General features: G+C 48.2%; 1 protein-coding gene across 1 annotated transcript in view; it reads right to left on the reverse strand.

Annotated features, from left to right (window-relative positions):
• The window catches only part of Nos1 (nitric oxide synthase 1), a 114,672-nt gene that overhangs the window by 85,579 nt on the left and 5,679 nt on the right, over nucleotides 1–23,414 (reverse strand). Inside the window, exon 2 of the mRNA XM_051161628.1 lies at nucleotides 3,805–4,902. Within this exon, the coding sequence (XP_051017585.1) occupies nucleotides 3,805–4,514 (710 nt within the window). The 5' untranslated portion in view covers nucleotides 4,515–4,902. The remainder of the gene's footprint in view (nucleotides 1–3,804; nucleotides 4,903–23,414) is intronic.

Raw genomic sequence — 23,414 nt, forward strand, 5'->3', positions numbered from 1 at the left:
GGAACTTTTATGATGAGCAAACACTATGAAGAAACAGCCCAGCCACCTTGCCCTGCTACAAGAATAGACCTAGGATCCTGGATCTTCTGTGATGACGGTTGGAGGGTTAGGAAGCTCACAGAATCCATCAGACAGATTTGTACACTTGGAGAGGCCCTCCTTTTTGCCTTGAAGGATGACAGGTCTCGGTCATCTTCACCAACATTAATTACTCCAAGCCAGAGGAACTACAGGGTCTTGGCTTCCCTTTCAGACTCAGATGAAATGTTCTAATGGCTTCAGACACTCGGAGGCCAGTAGCCAAACACACTATGGGCAACAGGGCCATCTGTCAGGTGGCAGAGGTCAAGAACAGGCCCTTCCTGTGTCTGGTTTGGCTACTCCGCTAGCTGTGTGGCCTGGGATAAATGAAGAACCCCTTCAATCCTCGCTTTCCTCCTCGTGGCTGTGGGGCCCTTTAAGAAGCAAAGAGGTGTTAGCATGGGGGGCCAGTCTCCTTGGGAGTGGTCAGCAGAGATGGGCCCAGAGCTGAGGGTGGGGGTGGGGCTGCATGTTGCCCTCCCCACCACAGGCTGCTGCTTTTGTCCCTTGAACTCCTGAAACTTAACTGAGCAGGACTGTGTGACCCTGGCTAAGTGGTATTACCTCTCTGAGCTTCAGTGTTCATTTAAAAGAGTGGGCTGAAGTTGTGTGTCCTACTTCTATGGCAATGTTTACATGACCTCTGAAGAGGTGCTTAGGGGTGATGGAGTGCCTTGCAAAAGTGTATGGGGTGGGGTGGGGATTGGTTATCTGATTGTAGGGCCAGGATGACCGGCTGTTCCAGATGGATGCTGGACCAGGGACCTTGGCCTCCTTAGAACCCTGCCTCAGGGCAGCAAGCTGAGCAACCTCGATATCTTCTGACACTTTTTAAAGTGACCGCTCTCAAATGCAGAAAGGACCAGAAGTCTGGGTTTATTGCTGCCCCCCTTACTTACCACCTCCTGAGGACTGCTGGCTCCTGGGGTGAGGGGGCAGGCCTGTTTCTTAGAATGGCATATCATATTTGGTCCAGTGATGGACCAGAAGGCCAAGTCCACCCATAGGAGGAAGAAAGGACCACAGAGCCCAGATAGGCAGCACACCCTGAGCTAGGAACTAACTGGCTGCTGCACTCACAGGCCTTAGGAGTCACTGGCTGGTGAGTGTGCCTAGATGTGGGATCCAGGCACTGTACGCCACTGTTGCCCCAGTGGCTCAGAGTGGCAACCACTCATTCAGCCTCTGAGTTGCCAGTTCCAACCCCCACTCCCAAGAAACAGCTGGTCAGGGAGGTCACTGAGAGTACAAGACAGTCCCCACCGCTGTATGCACGAGGGTCTTCAATAGTCTTGGGGACACCAGTGCGACCCCAAGAACAATGTGACTCAGCCCTAGGAGATGGCATGGGGGACACTGTGGGCTGTTGTTCTCTGGGCTCGTGGGCGCTCCTTGCACTATAGAGGGGGTACCATTAGGGGACAGAAGGACCTGCCATGCCAAGGACAAATCCCACCTAAGGACAAAAGGTCTCAATAAGCACACAGCCTTCCATGTAGAAAAAAAAAAAAAAAAAAAAAAAAACCAGACAGAACTTTCTAGACCCTCGACTTATATACACAGGCAGCTTTGATCCTCCATGTGTGAGTCCACACAACTGGGCGCATCAAGTAAAGACAGACCAACCTGTCATCTCATTGAGAACTGTTCACTTCAGAGCATTGTGTCACAAATTGTGACACTGCTGTGGTACCCTAGACACCAAGATGACACTGCTGTGCCCTTCTCCAGCTGGTGCTCCTGTATGTGCTGTGGCTCAGGGTCCAGGCACACACCTCTGACCTGCTGCCTGAGGCCCCACATGTGCTTTGATACTGTTGATGGCTGGCTCTGTCCTTAGGAAATTGGCACTGTTCTTTTATACCACAGTCAGGACTACAATGTCATCTGAAATGCCAGGTAGGGGCAGGCTATCTCAGCCACATGCTAGCTTCTGGCTAGTAAGATGGCTTGGCTGCCACATGAATATGAGCCACCAGGCTAGGGGAGCAGGTATCATTAAGAAATGTCACCCAGGGCGTGGTGGCACTCGCCTTTAATCCTAGGACTCAGGAGGCAGAGGCAGGCAGATCACTGTGAGTTTGAGGTCAGCTTGGTCTACAAAGCAAATCTAGGATAGCCAAGGATACACAGGGAAACCCTGTCTCAAAAAAACAAAAAAACAAAAAAACAAAAAATAAAAAAAAAAAAAGAAAGAAAGAAAAAAGAAATGTCACCCATTCCTAGGAACGCATTCCTCTGGGTGGCTTCCCGGAGTTCTGAGCCTTCCTGGGTGGCTATCTCTCAAACCCCAGCTTATGACTTTTGGCCAAGCCACCCAGCACTTGTAAGGTGGATCTGGGCAGCCAAAGGGAGGACTATAATGGGAAAAAGATTGTACAGGGCTACCCCCAAGTCAGAAAAATGGGTGCAGGGGCAGTGTCCTACGTCACAATGTGCCTGTGCCTCCTTGGAGAAAGCCAAGCAATGGTTTCTATGGAACGAAGTGTATGCATCTTTTATAGTCCCTCTTGCTCTGTAACTATACTGGCACCCCGGGTATTCTGGAAGGCAGGCACAGTCACCACTATACCATCAGTGCCACACCAAGAACCTTATATTCTGCATGTCACCTTTGTGTTCTTCTGTGTCACCTTGGGGGACAGGGTCAAAATTAGCTATGTGATGGGGGAGTACCCAGCACCCACTGTGGGTCTTCTAGGGGCAAACCCAGATCATATGGGGTTCAGGAGTACAAGTGTGCCTGAAATAGAACCCAAGGGGGCTCTTATACCCACAGTTGCAAATCAGTCAAATAGCTAAGACATTGGTACATCCTATGGTCAGCTGCCATTGGCCAGGGAACTCCACTACACTGGCTAAGGCAGAGACTCATTTCAAACTCTCCAAATGTCCTTATTGAAAAACAGGGTTAGTTGAGTAGGACCAACTTGTGCCATGACAGACAAACTCTGGAGTCTCAGCGCACAGTAGAGCTGCAGTGAGTGCCACGTATGCACTCAGGGTTTGGATTCTGAGAGGCCTCAAACGTGTCTTACCATCATGGGGTGGGCTATAGGGATTGATAGTGGAAGAGGCAGCAGGAATTTCCTAATTGCCGGCACACAACTTTCTGCCAAGGCCAGCTGCTCCGGCATCACCCACAGCTCTGCCGGATCCTTTCCGCCCACCCCCTACCCCCCAAAGCACCAGTTCGGTCACCAAGAGGGGACATTCCAAGTACTTTAGAATCCACTAATTCTGCAGCCCTTTCCCCTCCTTGGAAGCCTTCCTTGTCCTCAGCTGGACAGAGAGGAGAAAGCAAAATGGGGGTCAGAGGTCAGACCTTCATTGTTGTCTCCTCAGGACCACAGCATGAGCTGCATGCTCACTCAGTCCACATGCACGCGTCTCCCAGTTTTGGCTCAGTATAGACAAGGCCACCTCCATCTCCCTGGACACAGACTTGACACATCTATCCCACATCCCACCTTACAGGACTCTGGGAGCAGACATGGGACAAACAGGTGAAGACCTGGACCATAGCTAATGACTCTGGATCTCATGGCAAGAGCCGCATCTTCAACTGGAGGTCCACTCACCTCTCAGGACTGGAATTTTCAGGGGGAGATAAAGGGTAGCCAAGTCGTGCCAGGGGTGGGCAGGCTGGCTCCCAGGTTGCTGGGTGGGGCTTCACACGCACACCTTCACACAAGCACACCCTTGCACACCTGTGTAGCTTACCTGTCCACCTGGACTCCTGTGTCTTTCATCTCTGCGTTGGCTGGTCCGCCTCTGTTGACTGCTTTGCTCCCACTATTGAGGATGTTCAGCACAGGTTCTATCTCTTTGAGCAGTTCATCATGTTCCCCACTGTCCTGGAGGTTGGCCTTGGTACTTTTCAACGAAGGGTCAACGGCCAGACCATTGGTCTGGGTAGCTGAGCCAGATTCCTGCCCATTGCCTTGGGCATGCTGAGGCCCATTCCCAGGGCCTGAGATTCTGTCTCCTGCCAATGGCTGGTCTTTGCTGGCTGTCTGCTGGTGGGACAGATCGACAGCTTTGGTGGGTGGACCCAGGGGCTGGGTCACCCGGATGGTCTTTGGAGTCCCGTCCCCTGTGAAGGTGGTCTCCAGGTGCGTGGTGAAGCCCTCAGGGCCCCTCAGAATGAGTACCACGTGAGTCTCAGAGGCAATGCCCCTGAGTACCTCCAGGGCGCTGTCATAGCTGAGATCCACCAGGGGCCGGCCGTTGACAGCAAGAATGATGTCCCCGGCTTGGATAAGGCCACTCTGTTCTGCGGCGCCTCCTCGAATCAGGTCCGAGATGATCACAGGTGGCTTGCTGACCCGTTCCTTCACCAGGAAGCCCAGACCCCCAACTTTGCGTTTGAAGAGACGGACAGAAATGACATTGGGCTGGATCTGCTGAACCCCAAATGTATGCTCTTCCATGGCGTCCGCGTCCTTCAGGAGACCTCCAAGCTAAGATGACTCCTGCAGGAACCCGAGCTACTCTGGGACAGAAGCTGGCTGCAGGGTTTCTGTCGCCTCTGTCTTTGACGTCAGCTTGGCGTCACCTGCTTACTGCCGTTCGGCCTTGGGTGGCATGATTTCCTGTCTCCCCACCTTCTCCTTCCTTGTTCTCTAAGGAAGCCAAGGTTGACCAGGCAGACGTCAGGAGCAGTGATGGGATGTGTCCCTAAGCAACAGGTCAGGAGGACTGGAGGCTTGCAGTGTCTGGTGACTGCGTCCCAAGTGACGCACAAGCATGGGGACTAGACTCTGAGCATCTTGGTCACCAGCTTGTCAGTCGCAGATGTGATATTAGGGGCTCCTGGAGCTGAGGATAAGGAAGAGGAGGGCAGATGAGAGGAGAAAGGAAGAAAGTAGAGTGACAGGGGGGGTGGGGGGGAGACCCAATACCTCAGAGCTGGGATGGAAAACAGAGCCACAGACACCTGGAGTACTGAATCCAAGACTAAAGCATGGCTGGTCTTTCTCAAGAGAACACCCACCTTTTCCAGTTAGCGGTGGCTACCTGGTTTTATCTCTGTGATCAAAGCCCCAAGGGACCAAAGGGCCTCCCTGGTGATGCCACAGCCCAGACAGCCAGAGCAACCCCAGAGACCCAATGGTAAGACTCCTCAGCATTTTATCTCACTCATCACAGGAGCCATTGCCTTGACTTGCTATGCTGTCCTCAGCGGCCCAGATTTTGTAATCATTTTCCATTCACAGCCTAGAAGCGTCTCTGGCACTGATCTTTGGGCTTTCCACTCTGGAGCCTCCCTGCCAACTGCCCCATGAAGGAAAAAACAAAACAAACAAACAAACAAACAAAAAAACCTTATTAGACAAGTGTGCAGAAGCTGCATTTCATGGTGCCATGGACGGAAGATTCTAACTAACCCTCACAGCCATTTTCCTCATCATTAGCTCATTTCAATTTCAAAAGAGACACTTCGCCATGTTACAAACACTTCAGCACCAAAGAGATAGGTCCACGCGAGGCGCTAATACATCTGTCCCCCCCCCCACCACATAATAACACATGAAAAACCTCAGTGAGGGAACAGGAGAAAGATGGGCCGCGACCCCCTGGGCTTAACAATGGTGCATAACACACCCGATCGATATCCAGCAATGGAAGAGGAAAAAAAAAAAAACCAAAGCGAAGACTAACATGGCAGTTCCTGAATACTGCTGTTCCTAACAGTTATTTCTCCTCCTTTGATGTTCACAGAAACCCAGCCCTAGGCCTGGAGCCCCAACTTGAAAGAGGGCCCAGTGCCTTGTCCAAGGTCATGTAGGGTGGATGGCGGAGGGACAGGCCAGCTTTCCTTTCAAGTCTGAACTTTGAAAGTTACCTGCTAATTATGTTCTGTGGATGTTTTCACAGCTCCATATTTACTTCTCTAAAATGCTGTCAATTTTCAAACCATCAGTTGTCCCAGTGTAGGGATTTAGGGGTGCTGAAGGCCCACAGGGGCCAAGCTGTAGAGTGATGGTACCCCAGGTCTGGCAAGTACAGGGAGTTGGGGGTAGGAGTAGCTGTGGGCTGTGACAGGTGATCCTTGTGGGGGGCATGGTGGAGGATGGGTGGGAGGGCAGGTGGGGTGGGAATAAGCCAATGTCTTCATCCATTACTCTCCTCACCTCCAAGCCGGGGTTCTACCTGTATCCCCAGACTCCCCTTTACAGCATCCTTACCACATAAGGAGGGACACCCATTTCCCTCTCATGACTAACAAATCGAAGTGCCTCATTTTCCGTCAAGCAACTTCCCAGGGCCAACCCAGGGCTGAGTCAGCTGACACAAGTGCCCACTGCTTCTGAGAACAGGAGTTGACTGTAGAAGCCCCACCTGTTTTTGAAAGAAGGTCCCCCTCCCCACCAGGGCCCCTTGAAGGAGAGGCTGGTTACGGTTTTTTGCGGCTTGCATTACATAACCCCACCAGCCGCTCTGTGTGGGTTGGGGAGTAGAATCCTTGGCCCAGCCCAGGCTGCCTTCTCCATCTGGCGCGGCTCTGTGTGTGTGTTTCTCTCGCCCTCACGCTGTGGCATTTCTCTGCTGTGTGTGGCCCTTGTGTGTCAGCAGCCTGGGTATTTTTTAGCATCTTGCTGAGGCAGGCTCTGGTTTGCAGGGAAAAGCACCCAGGATCCCCAGTGCCCTTCCTGGTCTAGGAGGATGACTTCACTCTTTTGCTTTCGTAGCTGTTCATGAGCCTTTGGCCTTCTTGGGACCAAGCCATAGCCATAGGTGGAGACAACGGGTGTGTGGGGTGTGTGTGTGTGTGGGGGGGTCTAGGCTCTCTCCAGGGTCCACATTTGGCTCGAGTCTCCATCCTTTAACGGAAGAAGAATCTGGAAGGGGAGGCAAGGACTCCAAGCCCGTTTACTACAAGTGTTGGTTTAGGGCAGGCCTTAGTTAAGGACCAAGCATAGACTTGGCTTTGGTGGGCCTTGCTTAAAACAAAAACAACCAGAAATAAAGCGTGTCACAGTGCCTCCCTCCCTCAGCCATGTTCATTTTGGCCACTGTCTCTGCTGTCTTACAGAAACAAGTGAGGCTCTTGGGTGGGAAACTAAGATCAATTCTTCCTTCCTTCCTTCCTTCCTTCCTTCCTTCTTTCCTCCCTTCCTTCCTTCCTTCCCTCCTTCCTTCCTTCCTTTCTTCCTTCCTTCCTTCCTTCCTCCCCTCCTTCCCTCCTTCAGTCCCTCCCTCCCTCCCTCCCTGCCTCCCATTCCTTCACATAGTACTGGGAATAGGAACCAGTGCTTCCTGTATGCTGGCCTATATCCCCAACCTCAATAGTTTTATTGAACTTTCAACCCTCTTGCCTCAGCCTGAGCTGCTCCTCCCAGCATCCGCCACAGTCTTAACCCCATAGTGCCCTGGCTTTCCTTCTCTATCTACAAGAGCCAGTCCATCTCTCACTGTGATTTGTTCTTCTCCTGATCAGGGTCAAGCTCACCTCTCTCTCCTTTGCAGCTGGACCTAGGGAGCTTCAGAGACACTTTATTTGTCACACTTTGTAAGCATCCAGTTTCCCTGGGCCTCTGAGACACTGTCTGAAGTGCTTCCTGGCTCTGCCTGTGCTTCTGAGTCGGCTCCTTATTCTCCCTCATTTCCCGTGTCTGTAAAATGGCTTCCCTAGTAGCAACCACCCTACCGATCCTCCTGGAGAATGCGATGGCACAGAGAGGACCAGTGCTCAGAAAAACTGGTCTCTGATTATGATGATGCAGTGCCGTGGTCTGGGCCCTCTGGGTTTTAATCAGTTTACTTTGGTTTGCCTGTTGTTTGTTTGTTTTTCCTCTATCACAGTCCTTTTGGGTCGGTCTCTAAGGGGACCTTCCCTGCAGATGACACCGAGGACTCTCACCTGGCCACTGTGGGGGCGTCATGTACAGGGAGATAGAAGCTAGGCTGAATTGCCTGTCATGTTGTCCACACCCTCTGGAGCTGGGACTCTAAACAACTCTCTCTCTCTCTCTCTCTCTCTCTCTCTCTCTCTCTCTCTCTCTCTCACACACACACACACACACACACACACACACACACACACGCACACACACACACACACACACACACACACACACACACACACGGTACATACCATGGAAACCACACTTGAGCATGAGCCTCTGTTGAGTACTTTACACATTCTGGGTGTATTTATTTCCTTTACCTTGCTGTGAGGAAAATAAGTGCCTGACTGTCAGAGATGACTACCAGGGAGAAGGAAGCAGCCAAAACAAGGCCTGTCTGGTGCCACCTCCTTGTTGTGTGACCTTGAGCGGGCAGCTCTCCACCCTGGGCCTCATTTCTACAATAGGAGGAATGGGGACGGTGGGAATTCTTGGCTAGGAAGGGTGCCAAGCCCTCCGCATGGGAGTCTCATTTGACCCTTACAGCCACCATAGGAATAAAGAACCACTCTCATCCTTGCTGAGGACAGATGAGAGGCTCAGACATGAAAGCTCCTCGTTATTTTTCTGTTGTTTGTTTGTTTGTTTGTTTGTTTGTTTTAGAAGGTTAAACTTAAGAAGTACTTTTTGTCCGGCTAAGGTATCAATAGACTCTTATGAGGATGAGAGGGAAGGGAGATTCCAGGGAAGTTTAATAGTTAGGGTTAGACCCAGTACAAATGACAATCTCAGACAACATACCCCCTCTCTCCCCAAAGCATCCCTTCCACTCTGACCTCACACTTCAGCCCTATGCCGTTCACTGTCACACACAAGGCTTTCCTTACACACATATATATCATTCGTCTTGGTTTGTTGTGATTTTCCCAATTCTAGCACTTTCCATTTCTAGACTTGAATGAAGAAAAGCCATCGAGAGCCCCTAGTATAGCTTGTCCATTGAAAAACAGGGAGCAGAGGTCCGGAGAATCAGGGGGCAGAAAGGGGGTACGGTCAGTACTGTGAAATCAAATTTAAGAGCAGGTGTTTGAAGTTCCCAGAGAGAAGGTCAGGAGGAGTGTTGAGAAGAAAGAGAGAGAGAAAATCCTCCCCCGTGTCAAAGGTCTACAGGCTGAGGGACTCCACACTGGTTATGAAGAGCTAGAATGTTGCTGGTCGGAGTGAAATCATGTCTTGAGTGTCTTTGAAAGTTGCCCATCGCCCACCCCTATGTCAACAAAACAAAACAAAACAACCCCCCCCAAAAAAACCCAAAAAACCAAAACCAAAACAAAACCCTTGTGACTTTCAAAACTTCCAAAAGTATTCTTAGCCAGCCGCTAGCTTACTCTGCCAATCCAAACGCTAAAGACATCATCTGATGTTACGTAAGCTTCTGGAAGTCTCCCGGGCTTTGCTGTGACCGCCTACCGTGCCCCCACTAGTCATCTGGTCAACACTTTCAGGCTCTTCTGCTCTGCAGCTAATAAAAATCTCAAGTAGCCACTCCCAAGCTGTGGTCATCATATTTGGTGTGCCATCCCACTGAACGGCATCGCCCTCTCTCACTCTTTACTACGTTTTTTTTTTTTTTCCCCAATATGATTACCACAAGGCTGACTGGTTTCCCATGGCTCTCACTCACCACACTGTCATCAGGAAATGTGGGTCTAAACTGTGACTATTAGGCCATGAGATCGCTCAGCAGATAAAAACACTGTTGTTAAGCCCGATGACCGAGTTCAATCCCCATAACCCATATGGTGGGAGGAGATCGACACCCACAAGTTGTACTCTGACCTCCACACGTGGCTAAGCACGCCCATCCGATGAATAAGTAAAGGTTAGTTAGGTCCCTGGAGCCTGTCCTCCCTCTTGTCCCCTAAGAATATACCAGAGACTTAGCTGGGCTCAGGCATGGGGGCGGGGGAGAATGACAGAGGGGAGAAACCCATCATTACACAGGAGAGGCTAGAACAGGATGTGTCCTGGGCTAATGTAGTCCAGTGCCTACAACCCTGCCCTCCTGGGCATCAGAAACCTCACAGACCCATAGTCAAGGAGTGTGTTTTCAGAGAAAAAAAAAAATGGCTAGCTACAGATCAGAAAGGAGGCCCCATACATGCTGTCAGGTGAGAAACATACACGGTAAATTCTGTACATGTAAACATAGGCATCAGCTGGGAGTGATGGCACACGTCTTTAATCCCAGCACTCAGGAGGCAGAGGCAGGCAGATTGCTGGGAGTTGGAGGCCAGCCTGGTCTACAAAGTGAGTCCAGGACAGTCAAGGCTACACAGAAAAACCCTGTCTCACCAAAAAAACAAAAACAAAACAAAACAACAACAACAAAAAAAAACAAAAGAAAGAAAAGAAAAGAAAAAAGAAACACACACACAAAAACAAAACCAAACAAACAAAAAGAACAATTACAAAAAACCAGTGATCATTTCTGGAAGGGGCAAGTTAGAGGTCCCGCCCTCATCACCAAACACCGGTCCTCATCCTGGAATGCTGTGTCACTTAGGTTCTAACCTCAGATGTATTAGGTTTTTGATGAACGGTATTAAACAAAACCTAGCTTGTGAACTTGCAGCTGCTTGCACTTTGCGCAGCCACAAGGTTGCTCTTGGTGCCACAGCGTTGCGGCCGTCGTCTCCCTCCAATCTTACTTACAGATTTCAAGTTCCCAAGTCTTAAAAAAGCACAAGACACAGCCGTTCCCCCCACCCCCGACCCAGCCCATACAAACTATAGATGCAAAGCTGTGCCCCTTTTAAACAATACCCCAAACAACCAGCTTCCGCAGTCTCCTGAGTCACTAATTTGCAGCCTTTTAGGATCTGAGTTGAAGCAATCTCTCCCACGCCAGCAAGCCAGAGCACCAAGCCTGCCATGGTGTCCTGTTGCCAAGGTGTCCTGGCATCCTGTGCCTTCGGGATCCCAGTGATGAGTCTCTGGGTCCTACAGTGAGTTCCCAGGCAACTGTGGATCACCCCACTTTGTGGCTGTAGCCTACTGAGGATGGCTTTTTGACTTCCTCAGACTGAATGCACAGCTGGGCAGGAAGAGTTTTAGCCCTGAGTCAGGATGGAGGAGAACTGAAGAAGCCTGACCCCTGTGGCGGGGGTTGGGGTGGGGGTGAGGGTCGGGGTAGGGGGTAGGGGAGCCAGGGGATGGGTCCTCTCTTACACTGTTACTTGGTACAGACTCTTTTACTATTTGACAATACCGGCCCTCAACTTAAAATGCACACGCTGCCTTTGGTGTGGCTATTATTGCACATTTGGAATTCCTCCTTCAGATAAACCATATAGGACCTCAATAAACACATATACAGATAAATGTGCATACATGAATAAACACACACAAACACGCATGTGGATGAATACACATGGGCATGTATAATTCATGTACACATGCATACCCATGTCTGGGCCCATTAACCAGTCAAGAAAAAGTAAACACTGGGTGTGGTGCTCTGTCACTCTGGGCAGGTGTTCAGCTGGGGGCGGGGCTAAGCTGTTAGGATCCATCAGTGGTGCTACCATGCTGCTGAATCAGCATAGCATCAAACATCTGTCTAAAGTTCTGTCTGTCCGCCCACAGATCAGCGCAGCTCTCTGACCTTCTCAGAGACAGCTCTTCGTGGGGTGAACGAGCTTAACACAGAAACTCAGAACTGATCAAAGTACAGAGAGTAAGTGCCAGAGGAATGCTCAGCCACAAATGGGACATGGAGGTCAGGCCCCCCACCCCCAGGCTCAGAGAGCATCACAGAAGAGGGTGTGGAAGAGCCAGAGCTGGGGACAGCTGGAGTGGTGTCTCCTGCTGTCCTCACAAACTCACTGGGGCTGCCAGGACAAGATCAAACCAGTCAAGGGACCAGCATGCACTGACAGTTAATGGCTTCTGGGTGAGGAAGAGTCCATTCTTCTCTAAGGGTGTGGTTTTTGGTAGTTTGACCATGCTCCAGGGCATGGCCCAACATCCAGGAGTATGTGGGTAGTGCAAGTTGAAGTCTGGGGGTAAGAGAGAGAGAGAGAGACAGAGAGAGAGAGACAGAGAGACAGAGACAGAGAGAAACAAAGAGAGAGACAGAGAGAAACAAAGAGAGAGACAGAGACACAGAGAGAGACAGAGAGAGACAGAGAGACAGAGAGAGGAAATTGGGGATAGGTATGGAGGTAGGGGTAAATCTAGGAGGAGTTAGAATGAATCTGATCAAAATATGTTGTATAAAGTTCTCAAAGAATAAAATTATTTTTTTAAAACCCTTTAATCCCAGCATTCAGGAGGCAGAGGCAGGTGGATCTCTGAGTTTTGAGGCCAGCCTGGTCTACAGAGTGAGTTCCAGGACAGACAGGGCTACATAGAGAAACCCTGTCTTGAAAAAAATAACCACAAAAGATATATTAGTTCATTTAAAAAGCAATGTGAGCTGCACTAGCATAAACTACACTTACTTATATATTTGATTTGCTCACCCATGGGAGCTTTGACACATACCAGATATTTCTGGAGAAGCACCCAGACCCTCGGCATCAGTGATTTCTTCTCAGAAAGGGGTGGGATTTGGATATAAATGGGAACCTTATCTTTTGAATATTCTTTTACACTGGGTTATTGATGAACTACTTTGATCATTTTTTTAAATTATTAGTTTGAACACTGTTTTAAAATGTCACGTTTCCCAACCAGGACACTGCCTTTGAAGCCAGGCTGTCTCTATTTGGCTTTGTGATGCTGGGCAAAGTTATTTACCTTCTCAGAGTCCACGCTCCATCCGTGAAGCAGAGGTGACAACAATGCCTGTGTCTGCGTCGACCGAATGAGGTGAGAGTTACTAGGGTCTAAGCTTTATCTAATGTGCCGCAGACTAGGGATGTAGCCACGGAAAGGACCCTTGTACCTCTGCGAGGCAGATTCTGACTGTTGAGCATTCAGCTTTCTACGGAGAGTCTTTGCTTGTTGCTCAGGTTTTGCTATGGATACGTGGACTGACCCTGTCCCCAGAACACCAGCTCCTCCCTGGAACGTAGAAAGAACAGCACAGAGACACACAGCCGGAGACATTCAAACCCCAGAACTTGGTGGCGAGCCAGCACCGTGAGGAAAGGGTGAGGATGTCACTGTCTACCACCCTGGGAGAGCTCCAGGGCTCTGTCCACATGCTGGAAGGGATGAGAGGAGTCGAGGATATTTCATCTTGGCTTGGCCTCATAAAACTCAATTACTAGAGCTAGCTCAGATACCCACGTGCTGCTACATCCATCATGATGACAGAAAGTTACAGAGTTCAGAGCGGAGCCTTTTCTGCTTCCTTCTGCTCATCTTTTACCCTGCCTGGGCCTGCCCCGACACTGGGGCTTTGAATTTGGGACCCAGCTCCACTTTCTGCTAGCCTCAGACTCCTCATCTGTACAGTGCAAATGTTGATGGGATGGGCCCCAACAGTGAATTACAGGAAACAACTAAGTGGGTGTGTGCTGGGGGCTGCGGGGTCATGAGGCACTCATGTGTGCCACTCCCAACTGTTACCTTTGGGGTTACTTCAGCTTAGTGGTCAAGACACACAAAACTCAGTGCCTCAGAACTATATGCAATTGTCAGGGAACAGAGGCACTGCAGATGACCATCTACAGATGAGCGGATTAAAGAAAATATGGGGTATGTGTGTCTAATGGAGTTTTGTTTATCCATGAAGAATATAAATATGTAATTGTTTGGTGAAATGGACAGAATTAGACATCATCATGTTAAATGAAATAAGCCAGACTCAGAAATACAAAAGAGGCTGAAGTGCATTGTGAGTACAGGCCATCCTGGACTACCCAGTGAGCTTCTATCTCAAAACACAAAAACAAAAGCAAAATACCAACACCAACAAGAAAACATCTCCCCACCCCCAAAGAAAAGACAATAGAAGGGAGGTTACATATTTTCTCTTATGTGCAATCTAGATTAAGAAATTTTTAGCAATTTTTTAATTCCTAAAGTAGAAAAGGGACTATGCTGGCAGGGGGGGGGGGGGGGGTGGGGGGAGGAAGGGAGCCACAGAGGAGAAAGAATGTGGGGTGGCTATAAGCAAACACACTAAGTATACACAGGAAGGTAAAATGATAAAGCCTATTATTTTGTATAATGATTAAAAACACCAACCGACAGTGACGGGGAGCCTTGGAGGTACTGTACACAAGCTGTGGTAAGATTCTGGGTTTGTAAAGACTGCCCTGGCTGCTGCTGGTGCCTGGAAGATGGGAGGAACCCATGTCCCCCTCCCCTCCTTCCCCAACTGGCCACAGGAGCCCAGGCAGGAGCTATTCCAGGTACCATGTGGTCAGCACTAGGTGGTGACAGTTGGTGAGCAAAAAAAGAGGGCAGGATGCAGAGAGGAAGAGGAAGGTGAGTCCTGAAAATGTGACTGATTGGACAGAGGGCTGAGGGACAGGGTGTGTTCTCAGAGGTTTCTTGGCTTCAGGTTCCCATAGGTGGGCATGAAATCATTTTCTAGAGGAACCCAGGCTTGTGTGGTGGAAGAAACATTGCCAACGATGAGCAAAAGTTATTTGCGGACCCGTGCTTCCTGAGTCCTGATGCATGATTTAACTGTTGTCTGCAGGACTGCAGGAGTCTTGTGATCCTTGACTCCCCTATTCGGCGAGCACAAGGGGACGACAGAAAATATACTTGATTTGGTTTATTCCCTGCCATTGTCCCTGCCCGGCAGATTGATGTTAGGTCAGTCATCTAACAATCCGACCCTCAATTTTCTTGTGAAATTGAAGTGGTAGTCGGAAGTAGTTCCTGAGGATTTTGTAAAATATTTTGAGCAGATGAATACTGCAGAGAACATTTTGTAAACCATCATGTCAACTGTAATGACACTGTTGGGTCCTTCTCTTTAAGGGGACATTGAGAATGGCATGCCCCAAATTACATCTGAGTGTGTTAACCAGAGACTCAGTCAGCTGCCCCCTCTCCTGTCTGCCATGCGTGGATGCAACCTGGAGAAGAGGAGCTAGGCCCAAAATGTGAGGAAAATGCACTCCTGGAAGGAAACGAGGTAAAAGCCTATCTTTTAAGGGACTGGTGGTAGAACTAAGCCTCTTAACTTCAAAGGTCCCTGTAAACACATCACTACCTCCAGAGGGTCCTGAATTAATTACAGAAGAATTTCAGCAAAGGGAGAATCTACTAAACAGAAAATACAACAACAGACGTGCCAATATCCCCTAATAACAATAAATACAACCAGGTTAAATTTCAGTAAAAGCTTAAGGCTCTCCAACGGGACAAAATGCACCAGCAGTTGGCCTATAACAACATGGGTGTAGTGGGAACCACTCAGGACAGGATAAACTAGTCCCAGAGGTAGGTATGGGCCAAATGCACATCTGTTGTTCATATAGATACTGACAGAATAAGTCTACTTTTTGTTTGTTTATTTGTTTTGGTTTTTCAAGACAGGGTTTCTCTGTGTAGCCTTGGCTGTCCTGGATTCCCTTTGTAGACCAGGTTGGCCTCGAACTCACAGAAATCCATCTACCTCTGTCTCCCTGACTGCTGGGATTACAGGTGTTTGTCACCATGCCCGGCAAATGAGTCTGCTTTTATTTATTTATTTTAAAATTTATTATGTATACAGTGCTCTGCCTGCATGTACACCTGAAGGCCAGAAGAGAATATTAGATCACATTACAGATGGTTGTGAGCCACCATGTGGTTGCCGGGAACTGAACTCGGGACCTCTGAAGAGCAGTCAGTGCTCTTAACCTCTGAGCCATCTCTCCAGCCTGCGTCTTCTTTTAATCTAAGAATTTAATAATACACTTCATTCTTTTCTTAGAAGGCATTAGCCTGGAAACATACCATACTTACTTCTGAATGCATGTTTAACTTCCAGAAATACTTTGTACTAATATAATTAAGTTTTAAACAAAAAACATTAGTAGTGTTATGAGTGAACTGTACCAATTATAAATGTTTTGACCTTAATATTCTGAACATTTTATATAGAACCTCTTAATTTTAATTAATTAAGATGGGGGGGGTCTCATGTATCCCAAACTGGCCTTGAATTCACTGTATAGCTGAGAATGACCTTGAACTTCTGATCCTCTTGTCTCTTTCTTCCAAGTGCTAGGATTATAGACATAAGTCACCATGCCTGGGTCATATGCTAGGGATCAAGGCTAAGACTTCCTGCTAGGCAAGAACTCTACCAACTGAGCTGTACGTCTAGCTCTAGCAGAATCTTCACTGAGTAGTCTAATTGGAAATTGAAAAAAAAAAAAGTCCTGAAAGATATTATTTATCTCCTCTTTACAAACAGAAATACGACTCAAAGACATTAATGAAGGCAGCTGAATAGCTAGAGTCAGCAGTGGGGACACAAACTGAGTTTGTATAAACTTCCGGTCTTTGCTTTTTAACCATTTTCCAATTAGTACTACGTGCTCATGTCTTAGCAGCCTGACTGTAGAGGTGACGTGCAGCCCCAGTAACTGGAAGGTGAGAGGGACTCTCCAGGCCTTTCACTTCAGCCTTGCTATGGAGTCTGTGGATGTCCTTAGGGCTCAGGGAACTCAGCACTCTGGAGTCAGTGCCTATGAGTTCACTCAAGGAGAAGTCTCTACAGCATCATAGTTTTCCAAATGTTCCTGGCAGCAACAAGGACCAAGAGGAGAAGTATGTGCATCAAGCTGACAGGTGATGAGTCTGAGCTCACAGCTAGGGGGCAGACTTTAGAGAGTTTCTCAAACTGTTGGAGCTAGGATCAAACTCAGGACTCTCAGACTCACACGGGCTCTCACTCATTTCTTTACCTCCCCATGAGTCTCTCAGAATGTGGGCTGCAGATTTCTGGGCCCTTCCTACTTAGGTGCTTCTAGACTATTCTAAAGGAGCCCAAATGTTGACAATTTGCTTCCTTTTCTTTCCTAGTGAACCACCCCCAAGTACAAGCACAACTTGCACCTTAGGATAGAGAGCAGGGTGTCGGAAGAGCTCATAGGTGCTGGCAAGGTAGGTGGACCCTAGTCACTGCAGAAAGTGTTTCAAAAATTAATTTCATGATCATGATAGAAGACTCTACGTCAACATGCCAGAGAACTGTAAAGCATAGGATAGTATTTTTAAACTAAGAGGATAAAATTAAAGTAAGGATCATGGTCTCAGAAAACCCTGTTACAATCTTCTCATCAACTGCTTTTTTTGAGTAGCTAGCTATTCAAAACAGAGCCTAACTATCTGACCAACCAAATGAGCAGTGAGGTTGGACACTTCTTGTAGAAAAGGTCATGTTTCTTTCGTTCTTTCTTTCTTTCTTTCTTTCTTTTGTTTTGTTTTTTGAGATAGGGTTTCCCTGTGTAGCCTTAGCTGTCCTAGAATTACTTTGTAGACCAGGCTGGCCTCGAACTCACGGTGATCTGCCTGCCTTTGTCTCCTGAGTACTGGGATTAAAGGTGGGCGCCACCACACCCGGCACATTTTAGGTGCCCAGGAACTGAGCCTTCAAGTCTACAGCCATTAGCTAAGTCAAACCAGCAAGTCTCCCTAACGACTGGTGATTCCAGGCTGTCCAGTGCATGGCAGTTCCGATAGGGATTTGCTACAAAGGAAGGATGAGGTGGAAATCCTTTCACTTCCTTCTAGCAGCGGAAGGGAGGAGTTGAGGTCACCTGATAAAGCCGGGGGGAAGAGTCAACTTACCATCACAGCCCCGGAAAACCATTCCCAAAAAAAAGTTGAAAAAGAGGGGTTTTAGTAGATATCACCAGGGATGGATGCCATCTGGTACCCTGCTCCCCAAAACCAGGTCCATGGGCCAGCATCACCTATACCTTTTGGGACCATGTCAGAGATACAAACCCTCAAACTCCACCAGACCCCTCCCTTCAGGGACCTCTGATTCGCCTCCTGTACACAGGAACGCAGAGTCACTCGAGACACTGGAGTCCAGTCTCCCTCCAAATGCCTGGCGCACCTTGCGACAGTCAGTCCTGCAAAACCTCCAACAGACTTCTAGGTAGCAAGTGTGATAATATTAGGTGGAACCATGCAAAATTGTCGCTGTTCGGCAATTCTGTGACCTACAAAGATGACAGTTTCAAATGAAACTCCAATTTCAGCTCAATCGGCACCCCATTCAGAACAAAAGCAATTCTGATGTGGGATATGGAGGTTAAAAAAAAAAAGGCTCTGGCCAGAGTCTATATGTAACTGCCCACAGGTATGCAGGTGAGCTGTGCATGGCTCACAACATTGAGTCCCTCTCTTCCATTAAAAAAAAAAAAAAAAAAGAGGTTCTACATAAGACGGAAACATCAGACTTTCTTAGCACCATGAAAGATGTCCTTAAATCAAGCATAGACTTCTTCAGACACCGTTCTCCATCTTAAAAGGCAGATGAGGGTGGTATGCCTGGTGTGTGTGTGTGTGTGTGTGTGTGTGTGTGTGTGTGTGTGTGTGTAGTGATTTGTAACTATCTGGGCTTATTGCCGATAGCCTGGACATCTACAGCTCACATTCTGAGCCTAGCTATCAAACACAGCTGGGTGGGTGGTGGTGTCAGGTTCGATGACACCCGAGCTCTTGGTCCACGTTTCACCACCACTAGCCTCTTCCACACCTCTGTTTCCTGCCAGGGCTTTGGAGGGAAGGCCTGATTTAAGACTCCTTTATAAAGTGAATTTTGGAAGGAAATAGTGAGGACACTTTTTAAAGAGATCCTTAATGAGGGGCCAAGAAGCTGGGCCTTAGGGTCCCTTGGAAGTCCAGAGTGTCTCATGGGATCTTCTGAATGTTAACCACCTCTGTCCAGCCTGTGCCTCTGGCTGAGGGTCCCCTAATGTTCCAAGCCCTGGCTGAACTCCATCACTGTCTGCGTGCATCCTACACTGGAGTCTTCCCAGGCCAGCTCCCGGCCATCCCAGACTCTTGCTATGTACAAGCCCCATCTAATGTTCCACTCACTGTGGGGAGAAGGACACGGTCCCTTTCTGTATGGCCCAGAAGAACGCTACAAGCCTCCTCTGAACTGAAAGCACAGACAAAGACAGGCACAGCCCATGCATCAGTCCGTAGTGCCTCCGAAAGGTGGAATGGAGGACAGAGACCAGAGGCATACTCTCTGACCTCCCCCCAACCCCCGCCTCTGGACCCCCCCACCCCCGCCTCTGGCACTAGGTTCATATCCTTACTTCAAGTGGCTCTGGACAGGCCTTTAGCACCCCCTGTTCCTGCTCCCTCATTTGTAAAATAGCGATAACTTGGGATAACAGAAACCAAGCTCTTCCTTCCCAAGTCGGCTTTGCACTGTCCTTCCTGGCACTCTATGTCTCACTACCCAGTTACACATAATTATTCAGCTAATATTTTTTCCTTAACATTGACTGGAGAGTGTGTGTGTGTGTGTGTGTGTGTGTGTGTGTGTGTGAGAGAGAGAGAGAGAGAGAGAGAGAGAGAGAGAGAGAGAGAGAGAGAGAGAGAGAGAGAGAGAGAGAGAATATGAGGATGGCCACAGGTGCATATGCATGGCCGGAGGCTCATGTGCACCTTCCTGAATTGATCTCCATCGTACCTTTTGGGTCAAGGTCTCTCATTGAATCTGGAGTTTGCTGATTCAGCCAGACTGCCTGGCCAGCAGACTCAGACAGCCTTCCATCTCCACGCAGGCAATACTGAGACTGTGAATGCGCCCTCATGTGTGAGTGGCAAGCAGTTTACCAGAGGAACCATCTCCTCAGCTTCCACTCATCTCAGGCCTCTGGCATGATATTGGCCAGACACTGATGTGTATCTGGCAGGGTTTCTGCTCCTTTTTCAAGGAGTCCCCAACCTACTGCAATCCCACTTCATGCCCCATACCCATCAAAACACTTTGCCTGCTCCTTCCAGCTGGATGGGACCTGCTTCCTTGTCCTATGTTCCTGGCTAGTTCACCCTCCTTGTCAGAGCCGTTAACTGTCAGTCAAGAATGACTTCATGAATAATCTTGGAAACTCCAGCTACAGTTGCCTTCTGTGGCCAGCCCAGACATTGGTGGCAAATGTGCCCCCCCCAACCCTCCCCTGTGTCTTCGGATAGGAAACTCAGAAGGGATTCTGACGGCCATGACCATGCTCTGTCTAAACTGAGGCAGGTAGTCCTACCTTTGTCTTTGCCCACTGGATTTGCTGGCATGCCCCAAGTATCTAATTGGTGACTGGAACACCATGAGGTGGGGTAGATTAAGCTTGACTTCCGCAACAGAAAAGGGAGGCTTGGGAGAGGCGTCTGAGCCACTTGCTCAAGGTTAGAGGGTTGAACTTGAACTCAGCCTGAACCAGCTCCTAAGTCCTCATCTGTTACTGCTCATTCAGTGGTTCCTAGTGTTTCATGGCTGATATCATGGGGCTAGTGGCTGCAGAAGGGACAGGCCTGGGCTGGGAGAAGGCTTACTGTCACCAGGGAGGTCAGAGTTGTCATACGAACAACCCTACAGGGCTAGAAGCAAAATCAGAGCTTGTGGGCATGACCAGGATGTCACACTGGCCTGGGAGAAGACAAGTTAGAAAGCGACTGACTCTTGGAGTGAAGTTGGGGTTCACCGCATGCTCACTGAGGAGGTGCAGGACAAGATCTGCCTGACGCTGGCGCTGGCGGAGTCACGAAATGATGAACCCGGAGGAAAAGGGTGCTGGGTGGGGACTTAGAGAGCCACAAACAACACTGTCGTCAGCCTTCAGAAAGCAGAGACTCACAGCCTTGATTAAAATGCTCAAGGACAGACATGAAGAAAGGCTGCCTGGAAAACAGTGACTTTACTAAACCTGGAGGCTGGGGTAGGGCCTGAGTCTTCCAGGAAAATGAGGGGAAAGAGAAGGAGGGAAGAAAGTGGGTTTTCAGGAGTGTTTACATGCCTGTGTATGTGGGGTGATGGTGGAAAATGGGAAAACTAATTTTTTAAATATTTATTTATTTATTTATTTTTATATAAGGTCTCACGTAGCTCATGCTCTGAATATTATTCTTTCAACAGATCAGGACACTGAATGAGGAGAAAAGTTTTGCTGAGACTACACCTCCAAACTTTTTGTTAGGAAATCACGCACATAAACACACACGTGCACATACAGATGCACATATATGCCCCTGTGAGGTGAACACACACACGTATTTGCTGAGACAAGGTCTTGCTGTTTTAGCCAAGGCTGGCCTTGAACTCCTCCTGCCTCCTAAGTGGGCACGGGATACTTAACCACGGAAACCCTAAATGAATAGCGGCATTCTCAGCACTTCCACTAGGTTCCATAACTGTCTACGTTTGTACAGTGGCTCATCTGTCCCCATCAAAGCGTCATTAAACTATGCATTGATTCATCTGCTTGCAAGCTGCTTATGGATCCAGTCATCTGTCATTTACCTGCCTGCTTGTCTTTACTTATTTACCTAAAACTCAGGCCTTGCATATGCTTGTCACGTGCTCTACCACTGAGCCAGAAACAGAGTTCTTACAATGAGTCGTCTTAAAACAAGTTGAAGACATCACGGTGTTTCAGCCGTGAGTGATGACAACAATAAAAATAATTATAACATCATATAAATGTTATATATTAGTATTAACCCTCATTAGTATAATATATTACTTATTATTATGGGTGTGTGAGTTTTGTTTTCGTTTGGTTTGGATTTTTTGAGACTAGGTCTCATTTAGTAGTCTAGGCTGGCCTCAACCTTGGGACAATCTTTTTGCCTCGGTCTCCTGAAGGCTAAGATTTTAGGCATGAATCCTCATACCATGTTTTCATCCCTAAATACTCAAACACCGTGTCTGTGTTCTTAAAATTTTCACACAATAGCCAGTGAAGGTATGTGTGTGTGTGCGTGTGTGTGCGCGCCTGTGTGCGCATGCACGTGCACGCGCCAATCTGTGCAGGAGGCCAACACTCACCTCTTGAGAGGAAGGCCTTGCCTCCCAGCCACTGCGATCCATGAGTTCAGGATCAAGTGCAGGACGCCTCCTGCCTTTGCCATCAGCTTTGGTTTACACCAGAAATTTGGCCTTTAAACACTTTAAAACACCCATGTGTTTTAAATAAACAAAGCTCATGCATTCTTCTACGCAATGTTATCATAATCTTTCCCTACCTTCCACTCCCCGATAGTGCCTCCTGTCTCTAGAACCTGGGAGGAGGCACTAACCCAATGGGAGAGTCAGAAGGAATCATGCTTCAGGCAGGCCAGTCTTGCCAGTTCCGGGGTTTGAACTCTGGTCATTAGACTTGGCGTCAAACTTCTCTATCTGCCGGGGCCATCTCGTCAGCCCTGTCTACTTTTTCCTCTCAAGCTTTTTTCTCTCAAGACATGATTTACTACTTACTTGCACTGCATTTATCCCCATATGAGAGTTCTGAATGTCTGGTGAAAAGATAATAAAAAATAATAAAAGAACCCAGATAGTCCAAAAATAAAAATAAGAGGGGGAAAAAAAAAAACCATCCAGCCAGGAGACCTAGCTGGTCTGGTGAACTTCTGTAGTGCTTTATAAGAAAACAAAGGGGTCTCATCTCAGCGACTGTGGCATAGGAGAGGAAATGAGAGGCGACGACTTCGCTTCCTCAGCAGGTCGGCCAGCTACCTGGACACCAGCGCGTGACTGTAATTGGATTTCATTTCACTCGTTGAGCATTTCAGGGCCGAGCCACAGCTCCACCCATCAGTGAGAGCAGCGAGCCACAGTTGCCATCGAAATCTACCTATAGGTTACTCCTTTTCCCCACTTAAATTTCCCAGGGTGGAAGACAGCCTGATGAGATCTACATGGTATTTTTATGATAAACAGGATTATACACACGCTAGTCTTATGCCTAGATTCTGGCAACAGGACACCTCGTAGACCCTGCAGACACCTTAGCTCAATGGTTCTCAACTTTCCCAAGGATGCGACCCTTTGATGCAATTCTTCATGTTGTGGCAACCCCCAAACATGAAATTAGTTTTGTTGCTACTTCATAACTGTAATTTTGCTACTGTTATGAATCATAATGCAAAAATTTGAAATGTGACTCCCAAAAGGGTCGGTCGTGACCCACAGGTTGATAATCACTATTTTAAGAGAGGGACCATCTCATCCTTTCCCAATGCCACCCTCTCTTTTAGGAAATATGGCTGGGGTTAGGAGTTCAAGGTTTGCTTCTCAAAGCAATCCACCTGATTCTTGTTTATAAAAAGAAATCAAACCCTTCAGCTGAAAAAAATGATGGCTGCAGCTGTCCCAGGCTGATCAAGTTTTTGATTTCACACAAGCTCCCTTCTTTGTGTATAATTGGGAATGGGTTTCAGAGAGGCCGGCCTTTTTTTTTTTTTTTCCAATTTGGCTGCAAGGTTTTAATAATAATAATAATAATAATAATAATAATAATAATAATAATAATAATAATAATAAATAAAAGAAGC

Source organism: Acomys russatus, chromosome 19 (genome assembly GCF_903995435.1).
Source record: "Acomys russatus chromosome 19, mAcoRus1.1, whole genome shotgun sequence".
NCBI lineage: Eukaryota > Metazoa > Chordata > Mammalia > Rodentia > Muridae > Acomys > Acomys russatus.